The sequence below is a fragment of the Mustela nivalis genome (assembly GCF_964662115.1).
Source record: "Mustela nivalis genome assembly, chromosome: 3".
NCBI classification, from domain to species: Eukaryota; Metazoa; Chordata; class Mammalia; order Carnivora; family Mustelidae; genus Mustela; species Mustela nivalis.
The window spans coordinates 39,031,651-39,044,740 of record NC_139022.1 but is presented as its reverse complement, the minus strand read 5'-3'; the positions used below and the strand labels follow the sequence as shown (position 1 = coordinate 39,044,740).

The 13,090-nt window shown below is 36.4% G+C and overlaps 1 protein-coding gene across 2 annotated transcripts in view; it reads right to left on the bottom strand.

Annotated features, from left to right (window-relative positions):
* HSD17B4 (hydroxysteroid 17-beta dehydrogenase 4) overlaps window positions 1-13,090 on the bottom strand; it is a 98,111-nt gene that overhangs the window by 50,234 nt on the left and 34,787 nt on the right. For both annotated transcript variants that reach the window (XM_082724147.1, XM_082724148.1), the window contains exons 9-10: window positions 4,245-4,336; window positions 1,235-1,259 (exon numbers count right to left, since the gene is read on the bottom strand). In XM_082724147.1, the coding sequence (XP_082580273.1) occupies window positions 1,235-1,259; window positions 4,245-4,336 (117 nt within the window). The remainder of the gene's footprint in view (window positions 1-1,234; window positions 1,260-4,244; window positions 4,337-13,090) is intronic.

Here is a 13,090-nt window from a genome sequence, read left to right as displayed (position 1 = left end):
CAAAAAGCCCAAGGAATAAAACACCCACTAGTAACCTTATTTAAACATAATGGTCAGACTTTGATGATTATTAAACTAAAGATCTGTTTCAGGGAGTAACTGAAAAGCCTGCTTCTAAAGCTTTCCCACTAATAAAGTCCCAGAAAGAGCTTTTATTTCAACAACTGATTTTTTTTTTCTTAAATGATATCCTGAGACACTTATACTGAGTAATACTCACGTAGTATACATTACTTTAATAACTGAAGAGAATGGCCATTAATGATGAGAATATAGATACTCTATGTTATAACAATACCCTCCAATAATGATCACCTTTTAAATAACTCAATTAATTCTAATTCCAGCAACCAACTGAAAACTTGATTTAAGATACTGGAATTTTCACATTTTTTTTTAGATGTCATGAAGCAATTATCCAATTTGGAGCACACAAGATTGGAGAGCTGGAGAAATAGAGGGTTGAAGCCAAATGAATTTCCTACTGGAGTGAAGTAGAAAAATTTCCTGGTATCATTTGCAATTTCTGTCTCCATAAGTTGTCCATGTGATTCCTCACTGTCACCTCCTGCTGCCTCATGGCCCCAAGGAAGAAAAGACTCCAATGAGAGAACTGGAGAACCTTCCCGTTGTGTGCCACCTAGCACAGGGCTCTTCTCAGCTTTCCCAAACCACCCTCTCTCCCACTCACTTCTCTGCAGAAACAGCGAGAACAATCCTGTGGGACTCCAGACACACGGAAAGACAAACACCAATATAAAAAGAGACGATGCTGTCTGAAGGAACAGACAAGATCTGAATAAGGGCTGCCAACAGGAAAAACAACAGCTCAACAGTTTCTTAAAAATGCCAAAGGCGTGCAGAACAGCTTCCACACTTTAGAATACCTGTTGGTAAAACCACATTTGCGTGTGACTATGTATGCACGAGCTCCAAGAGTGAGGCATTTGGCAAGATCTTTATGCAGCTCCAACTGGATGTTCGGGGTTAAAAATACAGAAACAGGGACACCTGGGTGGCTCAGTTGGTTAAGCGGCTGCCTTCGGCTCAGGTCATGATCCCAGGGTTCTGGGATCAAGTCCTATTCAGCAGGGAGCCTGCTTCTCTCTCTGCCCCCATCTGCCACTCTGCCTGCTTGTGCGCTCTCTCTCTGACAAATAAATACATAAAATCTTAAAAAAAAAAAAAAATACAGAAACAACATATGGCAAACCAAACACTGAAAGAGACTTACATTTTCCAATCCATCCTCCTCCAACCTACCAAAAAGAAGAAAAAACAGTTACACCATCTAAAGTGAATCATGCAGAGAATTTGTTAAATTAGAAAAACAGGCATCTACCTCTTTAAGAGTATCAGAGGGCTAGATTACAATGGATGAAAAGAAAACAGCTCTACAAGAGCCCACCAGCCTCCAGGACTGTGTGTTGTTCATCTTCTCAGGGTAAAAACAGAAAGTAACACAAGGTAGTAGAATTGTGTATGGCGGAAAAGCATGACTGAGGTCAGAAACCAAGGTTTCGTACTAATTCTTCTACTTACTAGTTGTGTGACCTTCACCAATTTATGTGAATTCCCTAAATCCAGATTTCCCTTATGTAAAATAATGAGACAGCTCTTCATGAGATAACCATCAAGGTAAAATAAAATATTAAACCTGTCCAGCACACCACAGGTGGAAAAGAACACATCCCTCTAGAAAGTTCTAGGGAATAAAAAGAAAAGAAAAATAAAAGTAGGACTTGACTGAATGAACTACATACAGTCATTTCTATAGTATCTTTTGTAGAGAAAAGGCAAATGACCAAATATGTTAATTGCTGCACAGAAACATCAGTTTTTTTCCTAGAGAATCCCCAGAAGAGAATCTCTCATAAAAAAAAAAAAAAAAAAAAAATCTTGTCGTCAATCTTCAAGCACAACTACACTGTGCCAGAATTTACCATGAGAATTCCACATGAACAGGCCAACAGAAAATGTATGCAGAGACACAACACATCCTTGGGCTTTAAGCCAAGTAAGGCCTTTTTCACCCTTTTCCTCTATATGAATATGCCCACAACTTTTACAGTAGACCCATTAGCCCTGATGCTGTCAGAGCAGACAAATCAACAGTGGTTTTGGTAACAGACAAGAGAGAGACCCTATTTTACCACATTTGGGGAATGAAGCCTCAAGCTGTAAGCTCCTCCCAGGCACTGGAAGCAGGAGCTCCAACTGAACCAAACGATCTCCATCCTACACTCTAGATACCTCTCAGAATGTTGCAAACAAAGTGGCCAAATTTATTTTCAAGGTTTCAGTTGGAATATCACAGATGTTTCTTACTGTATTTTAGCAATCATGCACACCAAATGTTCCTCACTAAAAATGTTCACAACATAGTAAAAGAACAACATACAAAACTTCACCTACAAAATGACCTTGTTGTCTCAGTAGGTTTGGCTGTGTGTTTAAGACGCAGATATAAGGAAAAAAAAGATTGTTCATTTAAGAGGCACAAAAAGCCTAGAAGGATACAGAAAAATACTAACAGTAGTTATATCTGAATAGGGGTAATACTGACGATCTTTATTTTCTTCTCTAAACTTTCCAGTTTATTTTTTCTACAAAGGCATGTATGATTTTTGTCCACAAAATTAATAACAAATGTAAATGTAAAAAGCATAAAAAGTTTATGAAATTCCTTAATGATGTAAAAGACAGGTAGGCCAAGTTCTGGGCCCCAGATGGATTAATACTGGTAAATTTGCAAAGGTCTTATATAAAGTTCTTTCTGCCTCTAATTTTCCACAATTACATTCAACGGCTGTGATTAAGGAAGTGGGGGCACACTCTTCTACTTAGACATGTGCAGACTGTTTTTTAAATAGCTTTTTATTCAAATGTATGTGATTAATATAGTATTCACTTCAAACTAAGCCAAGTTATTTTGCTACCAAGATATATTGTCAGATTTCCTAGTATTCTTCATAGAACAGGTTCATTATTCCCACAAAGAATCAAATAAGGGTTGGGGGCAAGGATCTAAAATATAACAGTCCCAGGAAAAAAAAAGAGAGATCACACCCAAATGAGGAATCAAAGATGGATTAATTGGCATAAAGAGATCTAAAAGGACTTTGTGGAATTAAAAACTAGATCTTAGCAGATGTGTGCTTTTCGATTTTACAATGAACATTTAAAGCTCTACAGCAAGGAAAAATGGTAATGTTTATTTTTAAAGTTAAAATAAAAAAAAAAAGTTATGTTTACTCATGTATCACACCCAGCCTAAATTTCTTCTATAGCGATAGAATAGTTAAAATTGAAGTGTGACTGGTTTTTCTGTTTTATTTGGTTTGTTGTAAAGATTTTATTTATTTATTGACAGAGCGAAAGAGCAGAAGCAAGGGGGAGCAGCAGAGGGAGAGGGGGAAGCAGGCTCCCTACTGAGCAGAGAGTCTGATGTGGGGTTCGATCCCAGAACCTTGAGATCATGACCTGAGCCAAAGGCAGACACTTCCCAACTGAGTCAACCAGGCGCCCCTGAAGTCTGACTGTTATGTACTAAATCCAATGCCAAGATTTTAAAAATATGATTTTGGGGGCCCTGGTGGCTCAGTTAGCCAAGTATCTGACTCGGTTTCAGCTCAGGTCATGATCTCTGGATCATGGGATCAAACCCTGTGCTAGGCTCCACGCTCACGGTGGAGTCGGCTTTAGATTCTCTCTCCCGCTCCTCCCACTTGCATTCTCTCTCTCTCAAATAATAAATAAATCTTTTTAAAAATTAAAAGTATGATTTCTAGTTGTCACCACAAAAAAACAAGAAAACTGACACTCAGGGACATTAATCTGCACAATATTCCAGTGAGCCAGCAATTATCAAAGAATTCAAAACCCAGCCTCGCTGACACTAAACCCAACCCTTTATCCTTCTACTTCCACATCCAAGTTCCCAAACCAAATAAAACTTTCTCCATTTGAACAAAGACATCAAACCAGCCATGTTTTCATTTGATAAGATTAGAAATGAAGAAATATGGAAAAACAATGTATGAAGTTACTGTTACTTCTTCTGAAAAGGAAATTCATCAACATTTGTTCCTTAGTCAACCATGGTAATAAAAAATACACAAGTGATATCAACCCATACAGATGTTTACTAATCTGAGCAACTGGAAAACACTAATGTTTAGATCATTTTTCACATATAATTACACAAGTATTGCTCTGAGAGAAAACAGGAAGGTGCAGAATACCTCAAACAAGCTACCGTTTTCCTCACAGCTCTCATGGCAAAGCCAAAGGACCAGCGGGGCCACGTAATCCGGCTTCAGAGCTTCCATGAGATCTGAAGGACCAAAAAAAGATTATAAAGAATGTCTCCATGCATAATCAATGATTGTGCTTTCTGAAAATTCCTTCCTCATACATTACAGGTAACTCAGAGACTTGTTAAATAAGTAAGAACAAAACTAGATCTACATAATCAGTCAGCCTAACATTCAAAGCTTCTGGAAGAACTGTTGCATCCCAATGGAGACATTCCAGAAGCTGCCTCAAGCTTCTAACTTAGAAGGTAATAGACACACCTTGAATACAAGTTAGAGTCACCTAGGCAGTAACTAGTGAGCAAAACTCTATCTAACATGAGGAGCTGAAGTACCTACCATTCATTTCCAAAACAATTTCACCCTCTCAGCAATTTAGCCAGTGGCTAGGAAACTACAAAACAACATCGACAACGATAATGGCAGTAAGATAATGATATGAAATGCAACTGATTACTGATGAGTAACAAAGTGGAAGAAGTATTTTCCCAATGCATATTCTTCTGTGAGCAACTTGACAGAGTAGAAAGGAACTGGCATACCTTGGAGATATTGTGGGTTTGGTTCAAGACCACCACAATTAGCAAATATCCCCAAAAAAGCTAGGCAAGTGAATTTTTTGGTTCCCCACTGCATACAATAGTTATGTTTATACTATCCTACAATTAAAGGGTACTATAACATTATGCCTAAAACAACAATGCACACATCTTAATTTTAAAATACTTTATTGCTAAAAAATGCAAACCAGCATGTGAGCTTTCAGTGAGTTACAATGTTTTAGGTAGAGGATAGTCTTGCCTCCATGTAGATGGCTGCTGACTGATGAGGGTGGTGGTTGCTGAAGGCTGGGGTGGCTGTGGCAATTTCTTTCCTTCCTTTTTTTTTTTTTTTTTTTTTTAAGATTTTACTTATTTATTTAACAGAGAGAGAAACTGTGAGAGAGGGAACACAAGCAGGGGGAGTGGGAGAGAGAGAAGCAAGCCTCCAAAGGAGCAGGGAGCCCAATGCAGGACTCGATCCCAAGATCCCCGGATCGTGACCAAGCTGGAGGCAGACACTTAACAGCCAAGCCACCCAGGCGCCCCAACAATTTCTAAAAATAAGACAATGCAGTATGCCCCATTGCTTGATTCTTCTTTTTTTCTTTTTTTTTTAAGATTTATTTACTTGACAGAGAGAGAGTGAGAGAGGGAAGACAAGCAGGGAGAGTGGGTGAGGGAGAAGCAGGCTTCCCACTGAGCAGGGAGCCCGATGCAGGGCTGGATCCCAGGACCCCTGGGATCATGACCTGAGCTGAAGGTAGAAGCCTAATGACTGAGCCACCCAGGCACCCCATTTGACTCTTCTTTTTACAAACAATTTCTCTGTAACATGCAGTGCTATTTGACAGCATTTTATCCACACCAGGACTTCTTTCAAAATTGGAGCCAAGCTCTCCAATCCTGCCGCTGCCTTATCAACTTGGGCTATGTATGTTCTAAATCCTTTGTAGTCATTTCAACAGTCTTCACACAATCTTCCCCAAGAGCAGATTCCATCTCAAGAAACCACTTTCTCCACTCATCCCTAAGAAGCAACATCTCAACCATCCAAGTTTGATCACAAGATGGTAGCAATTCAGTCCCATCCTCAGGGTCCACTTCTAATGTTAGATCTCTCACTCTTTCCACCACATCTGCACTGTTTCCATCCTTCCAAATCATCTGTGTTCATGGGAATCAACTTCCTCCAAACTCTTTTGAATGCTGATATTTTGACCTCCTCCCACAAATCACGAACATTCTTAATGGCATCTAGATGATGAATCCTCTCCAGAAAGTTTTGAATTTATTTTTCCCAGATGCATTAGAGGAATCACCATATATGGCAGCTTTAGCCTACAAAATGTATTTCTTCATTAATAAGACTTGAAAGCTAAAATGACTCCTTGATCCATGGGCTGCAGAATGGATGACGTTAGCAGGCCTGAAAACAACCCTCCTCTCCTCTATCTCCACCAGAGCTTGTGGGGGAGCAGGTGCATTGTTAAAGAGCAGTAATACTCTGAAAGGGATCATTTCTTTTGAGTACTGGGTCTCAAGAGTGGGCTTCAAATATTCAATATTTAAGTTCATGAATATTAAAATATTCAATATTAAATTTCTTGAATATTAAAATTTTCAATAAACCATACTGCGAACAGATGTGTTGTTGTCAAGGCTTTCTTGTTCCATTTATAAAACCCAGGCAGGGCAGATGTTGCTTATTTCTTCAGGGCCCTGGGATCTTCAGAATGGTAAATGAGCACTGGCTTCCGTATAGTCCCCAGTTGCATTAGGCCCTACCAGAGTCTTTGAAGCCAGGCACAGACTTCTCTGCTCTAGCTATGAAGATCCTACAGGGCATCTTCTACCAACAGAAGGCTGTCATGTCTGCATTAAAAATATTTTGTTTACTGTAACAACCTTCGTGAATTATCTTACCAGATCTTCTGAATAATTTGCTCCAATGTCTGTAACAGCACTTAGTGTCACACCTTGCATTTTCACCAGGAAGATGCTAATTAAAGCACTTTCCCTGCCTAGTCCACCAAGCTGTTCCAAGGCTCAAGTGAGATATGATTTGTTAATATACATCATAATCTTTAAAAAATCAAATAAATGCACATTTTAATTGTGAAATGAAAACACAGAAATTTAGGTTAAAATGTAACAAAGATGACATTTACAGTCTCTATAAATTAAAGAGCAGCTCCAAAAACTTTTCACTATATAGCCTCTAAAATAGCTCTCAAGTATGAAAAAAATCCATTGGCACACTTTTCTCTGTTCCCTATTATACAAAGGTAGACACCAAATATCTCAAATTACATGAAAAAGCAAATTCTTAACCGATATACCATTCACCTCAATACACAGCATTCCTCCCATTTCACTTATGTATCAACTGACAAAATCGGAAATCAGAGGATTAGAGATGCACATGGTTTATACTGAATGTAATAACAACAAAAAAACCGAATCTATGAAAACCAACTGAGCATACATTACCTTTGATGAGAAAAAAGAACAAAAGCCACATAACAAAAATATTTCCGCCTTGCATCTTATTTCATAAATTTTCACTAAAAATGTTAAGTAAATATTTTGCTTTCCAGTTCTCCAAACATATCCCAAATTTACTAGTTAGCTCACATCTTACTAAACTCAATTTTATAACCAAAAAACAAGTGTTAAGGGTTAAGTGAAATTCCTGAGAACTACCAGAGCTAATACATACAAAGTTATATGAAAACAGAATTAACCCTTAAGATTCATTACTCAGTCGAGTGTTTTTTTTCCAAAATACTAGATGACAGGATGCCAGATACTCTGAAGAACCCTTCTGCTTCCACAAATTAGATTTTTGAAGCATTGCTGAGGTAGAGAAAATAACTCTCGACTAAAAACAAATAAGGAAAATATTCCTTAGCTCTGCACTGCAGTGAATACAGGATTACTCTGAATGCAGATACCAATGACAGTGCTAATATATACTTAGAGACAGGCCAGCATCAAGATGGTATCCTGGGCCTACACCGAACGTCAACGCTCAAAAAAGAATGAAGTAGTCCAAGGTTGGCTGTGTCTCCTATTTTCCAGCAGTACCAAAGACAAATCCTCTCTGAAGAAAACACCACTTCATAATGCAGTATAAACAAAGATTAAGATGAGACAAAGAGCTCATGATTAAAAATCACCAAGAATACATGAAGGAAAACCACCATAAGTGAAAATCAAAAGAAACACACAGATTTAAACTACAGTGAGATAGAGATGTTGGAATTTAAAATATATATGAAAGCTAATTACTAATTCAAAAAGTAAAGAATACAATCACAACAGTAAGCAACCCTGAAGAAACTATCAGGAGTAAATAGGTAGAATAGATCTGGAAATGGGGAATGGAAGGATTACTGAAAGGAAAAAACTTTTTAAATATGTTAAATAGTAAATCAGACAGATGAGGAGTGAATTAGTGAAATGAAAGACATATTTTATGAAATATTCAGAATTCAATGTAAGAGATGAGAACATAGAAATATTAAAGTCACAAAAAATTAAAGAGAAGTTAAAAAAAAGAAAAATGACCCAATTAGGTCTAACATACATCTAATTGACATAGAGAAAGAAAGAAGACAGCAGAGGAATAACACTTCAAAAGATGAAGGCTAACATTTTTCTGGAACTTATAAAACTAAACAAAAATATAAGCCACAAATCCACAGATCAAGAACATGCTAGACAGATAAAAAGCCTAGATACATCAATGAAAGAATACAACACAAAATAGGAAGACACAATCTTAAAAGCACCAGAGAGAAGAATAAATCATCTATTTAAAAAAATGACAATTCAACAACTATTGGAAATGGGAAAAAATAGATTCATCAAAAAGGTTGAGAGAAAGTAACTATCAAACTAGAATTGTAATCCCCCCAAAATTTTCTTTTAAGAATGAAAATGAAATACATATATTTAAGATAAACAAAACTGAGAGAATATACCAAAAAATGGGACTGAAGGAAATTCTAAAGGACATATTCTAAGGAGATGGAAAATGACCCAAAGAGATGGTAAAAGATATAAAAAATGGTAAATGTATGTAAATCCAAACAGATGTTTTCCATATAAAATAATAACTGTGATGGGGCACCTGGGTAGCTCAGTCAGTTAAGAATCTGCCTTTAGCTCAGGTCATGATCTTAGGATCCTGGGATCAAGCCCCATATAGGGCTCCCTGCTTAGCAGGGAGTCTGTTCTCTCTCTTCCTCTGTCCCTCTCCCTGACTTGGGCACATGCTCTCTCTCTCTCTCTCTCTAATAAATGAATAAAATATTTTAAAAATAATAACCATGATAATATCTAATTTATAAAGAGTTTAAAAAAGAAAACTATAATCATAGAAACTAATAACACATAAGTCATAAGGTAGATGACTAGGTTTAAAGTGAATCCTTATACTGCTCAGAACAGGAGTTAAAACCTCATCTAAAGTAACCATAAAAAGGAAAGAAATATACATCCAGTAATCTGTTGGACATCAGCCTTAGCAATATTTTTATGGATATGTCTCCTCAGGCAAGGAAAACAAATACAAAAATAAACTATTAGAACTACACCAACATAAAATGTTTTTGTACAACAAAGGAAACCATGAACAAAACAAAAAGGCAATCCACTGAATGAGAGAAGATATGTACAGATGAGGTATTAATGTCCAAAATATATAAAGAACCTACTGTTTTTAATGTCCAAATGCAGTAAAGGTTAATGTCCAAAATATATAAAGAACCTATTGTTTTTAATGTCCAAATGCAGTAAAGGCTAATGTCCAAAATATATAAAGAACTTATATAACTCAGCAACAAAAAACCCCAAGAAAACCAAAAAACAAATAATCAAATTAAAAGTGGGCCAAAAAAAATTTAAAAATATTAAAAAAATAAAAGTGGGCAGAGGTCCTGAAAAGACATTTTTCCAAGGAAAACATACGGATGGCCAATAGACACATGAAAAGATGTTCAACATCACTAATCATCAGGGAACTACAAATCAAAACACAATGATGTATCACCTCAGGTCAGTCAGAAATGGCTAGTATCAAAAAGACAAGAAATAACAAGTGATGGTGAGGATGTGGAGAAAAAGGAACCCTTGTGCACTGCTGACAGGAATGTAAACTGCTGCACTACTGTGGAAGACAGTATGGAGGTTCCTCAAAAAACTAAAATAGAAATGCTACATGATCCAGTAATTCCACTACTGAGTATTTACCCAAAGAAAACAAAAACACTAATTCGACTGCACCCCTATGTTTAAGTGTTATTTACCTCAGCCCAGATATGGAAGCCATCTAAGTGTTCATCAAGAAATGAATCGTTAAAGAATTTGTGGTACATATCTACAATGGAATATTACTCAGCCACAAAAAAGAAAGAGATCCTGCCATTTATGACAACATGAAAAGACCTAGAATGTATTATACTAAGTGAAATAAGTCAGACAGAGAAAGATAAATACCATATGATTTTACTCACATGTAGAATCAAAAATGCACCAACCAACCAACCAAAATCAGAAACAGACTCAAAAACAACAGAAAAAAACTGGTCATTGCCAGAGGGGAGGAGTGCGGGAAGATGGGCAAAATAGGAAAAGAGGATAAAGAGGTACAGTTATAAAAATAAATAAGTCACAGAGAAGAAAAGTAGACCATGGGAGTATAGTCAATAATATTATAATTAATATTCTACAGTGACAGATGGAAAATATACTTTTATCATGATGAGCACTGCATAATATATAGAACTATTGAATCACTATGTTGTATACTTGAAACTATTAGAACACTATATTCAACTATACTTTAGTAATAAATTTTTTAAAGTAGAGAAATAGAGTATACATTTTCAGAGAGAAGAGCAAATAAATGAAGTTTTAAAACAATCTCTAGTTATCAAAAAAATACAAGAAATAACAGATGCGTGGAAAAAATATTATAACACAACACAAAATGGTGGAAAAAATTCAAGTTTATCAATGGTACAATAAATGTAAATAAACTACATTCATCAGTTAAAAAAGACACAGCCAGATTTGATTTTTTTATATGCTCAGGTAGGCAATTCACAAAAGAAATGTCTACAACAGAGATATAGAAAGACTGAAAGTAAAAATTAAAAAGAAAAGAAATACCAGGAAAATACCTACCCATAAAAAATAACTACTTTAACATTAGACAGAATAGACTTAAAAAAAAAATTAGGGGGGTGCCTGGGTGGCTCAGTGGGTTGGAGCCTCTGCCTTCGGCCCGGGTCATGATCCCAGAGTCCTGGGATGGAGCCCCACATCGGGCTCTCTGCTCGGCGGGGAGCCTGCTTCTTCCTCTCTCTCTGCCTGCCTCTCTGCCTACTTGTGATCTCTCTCTGTCAAATAAATAAATAAACAAAATCTTTAAAAAAAAATTAGGGATAGTAGAGGGCATAAGACAATAAACAACAAGTCAGTTAACAAGAAAGATTTAATAATTCTCAACACAGAAACAATTGATAAAACAGCCTCAAAAATTACAAGTCAAAAATTGCCAGACATACAGCAAGAAACTACTATGTGTTTATATATTATTTCCAAAGCACAAAAACCAATATTTCTTTATCAATAGAAAAGTTGAGCTTAAAAATATCCAATAAATATAAAGAATATTTCAAAAATACAATTACCAGGCTTGCTATGCTATAAAGAGCTCTGCTACTACAAACTAGAAGATATTCTTTCTTCTCAAGAACACAATGAACATTCACAAAAATTGATCATATATTAGCCTATTAAGGATAGTGCAAGAAATTTCAAAAACCACTATTACAAAGACCGTATTTTCAGGCTACAAAGATATTACGTTTGAAACCAGTAACAAAAATCTTAAATCCCAATTTATTTGAAAATTAAAAGTATGTTCCACATACGTGGGAAAATATATTTGCAAAATACATACCTACAAAATAGCAGAATAAGAATTCCTACATATTAATAAGAAAAGACAATTCAAGAGTAAAATGGCCCAAAAAACTTGTCCTAGCACTTCACACAAGAATATGTCTGGCCAGTGAGCAGGCATATTAATAAAGCACAAGGAATCAGGGAAATGGAAATTAGTAACACAAAGAGATACCATTTTATACTCAGTAGATTGGCATATATTGACAATGCCAAGATCTGGACAAGACTAAGGTGCAGGAAAAGGGTTAACTCAACAGGCCTGAGTTGCTCATACTCGGCAGACTCCCAAGAAAGGTCGGTCTTCAGGACTGGCCTTGGCCAGTTCCTAGGAGATCAGCTCTGAGGTTTCTGACTAATGAGAGTATGCCTGAATCTTTGGGCCATGTTGAACTAGTTTGATCAGTTTATGCCAAAAATGTGACTTATGAGGAAGCCTATTTCTGCTCCATGGGGCTGGAGTCTAAGTGGCCAAGGTAAGTCACACAGGAGCTTCATGCTGACATGACTGACCTCCAATAAAAAGCCTGAACACCAACACTCAGGTGAACTTCCCTGGTTGGCAACATTTACACCTTTCTTCAAACATCACTGCTGGGAGAATAAGGTACATTTGGGACATGTAGAAGCTTGGAGCTGATTTCTCCTGAAAGATACCGCATGTGTCTTTCCCCTTTGCAGATTTTAATCTGTATCCTTTCGCTGTAAAAACCGTAACTGTGAGCTTAACAGCTTTGTCTGAGTTCTATAACTTCCCTAGAGAATCAAGCCTGAGCATAATCTTAGAGACACTAACCCAAGCAGAGATCAGTGAGATTTCTATAATCTCTCGTGGATGTTAAACTGGTTGAACCTATGTGAAAATAACTTAGCATTAGCTTAAGTTCAGCATTTGCATATTCTGCAACTCAGCAATTTTCCTTTTAGGTACACACCCCAGAAAAATTCTTGCTCATGTGATGCTGGACATACGTACAAGAACGGCAACACTGTTCAAAAAAAGCAAATAAATTATAAACAATTAAGATGTCCATTAATAAGAACTAGATAAATTCACACCATGAACTATTAAAGAGCAGTAAAAATGAATGACCTACAACTGTACGTATCATAAATTAGTATCAAAAATTTCACATTGCATGGGAAAAAAGAGGAATCCACAAAAGAAAAATAGATTATGTTACAATATCATGAGAAATCAAAAGTAAGCCAAAAGATAAAGTACTTAGCCATGTATTTATTACTCTTTCAATAAAG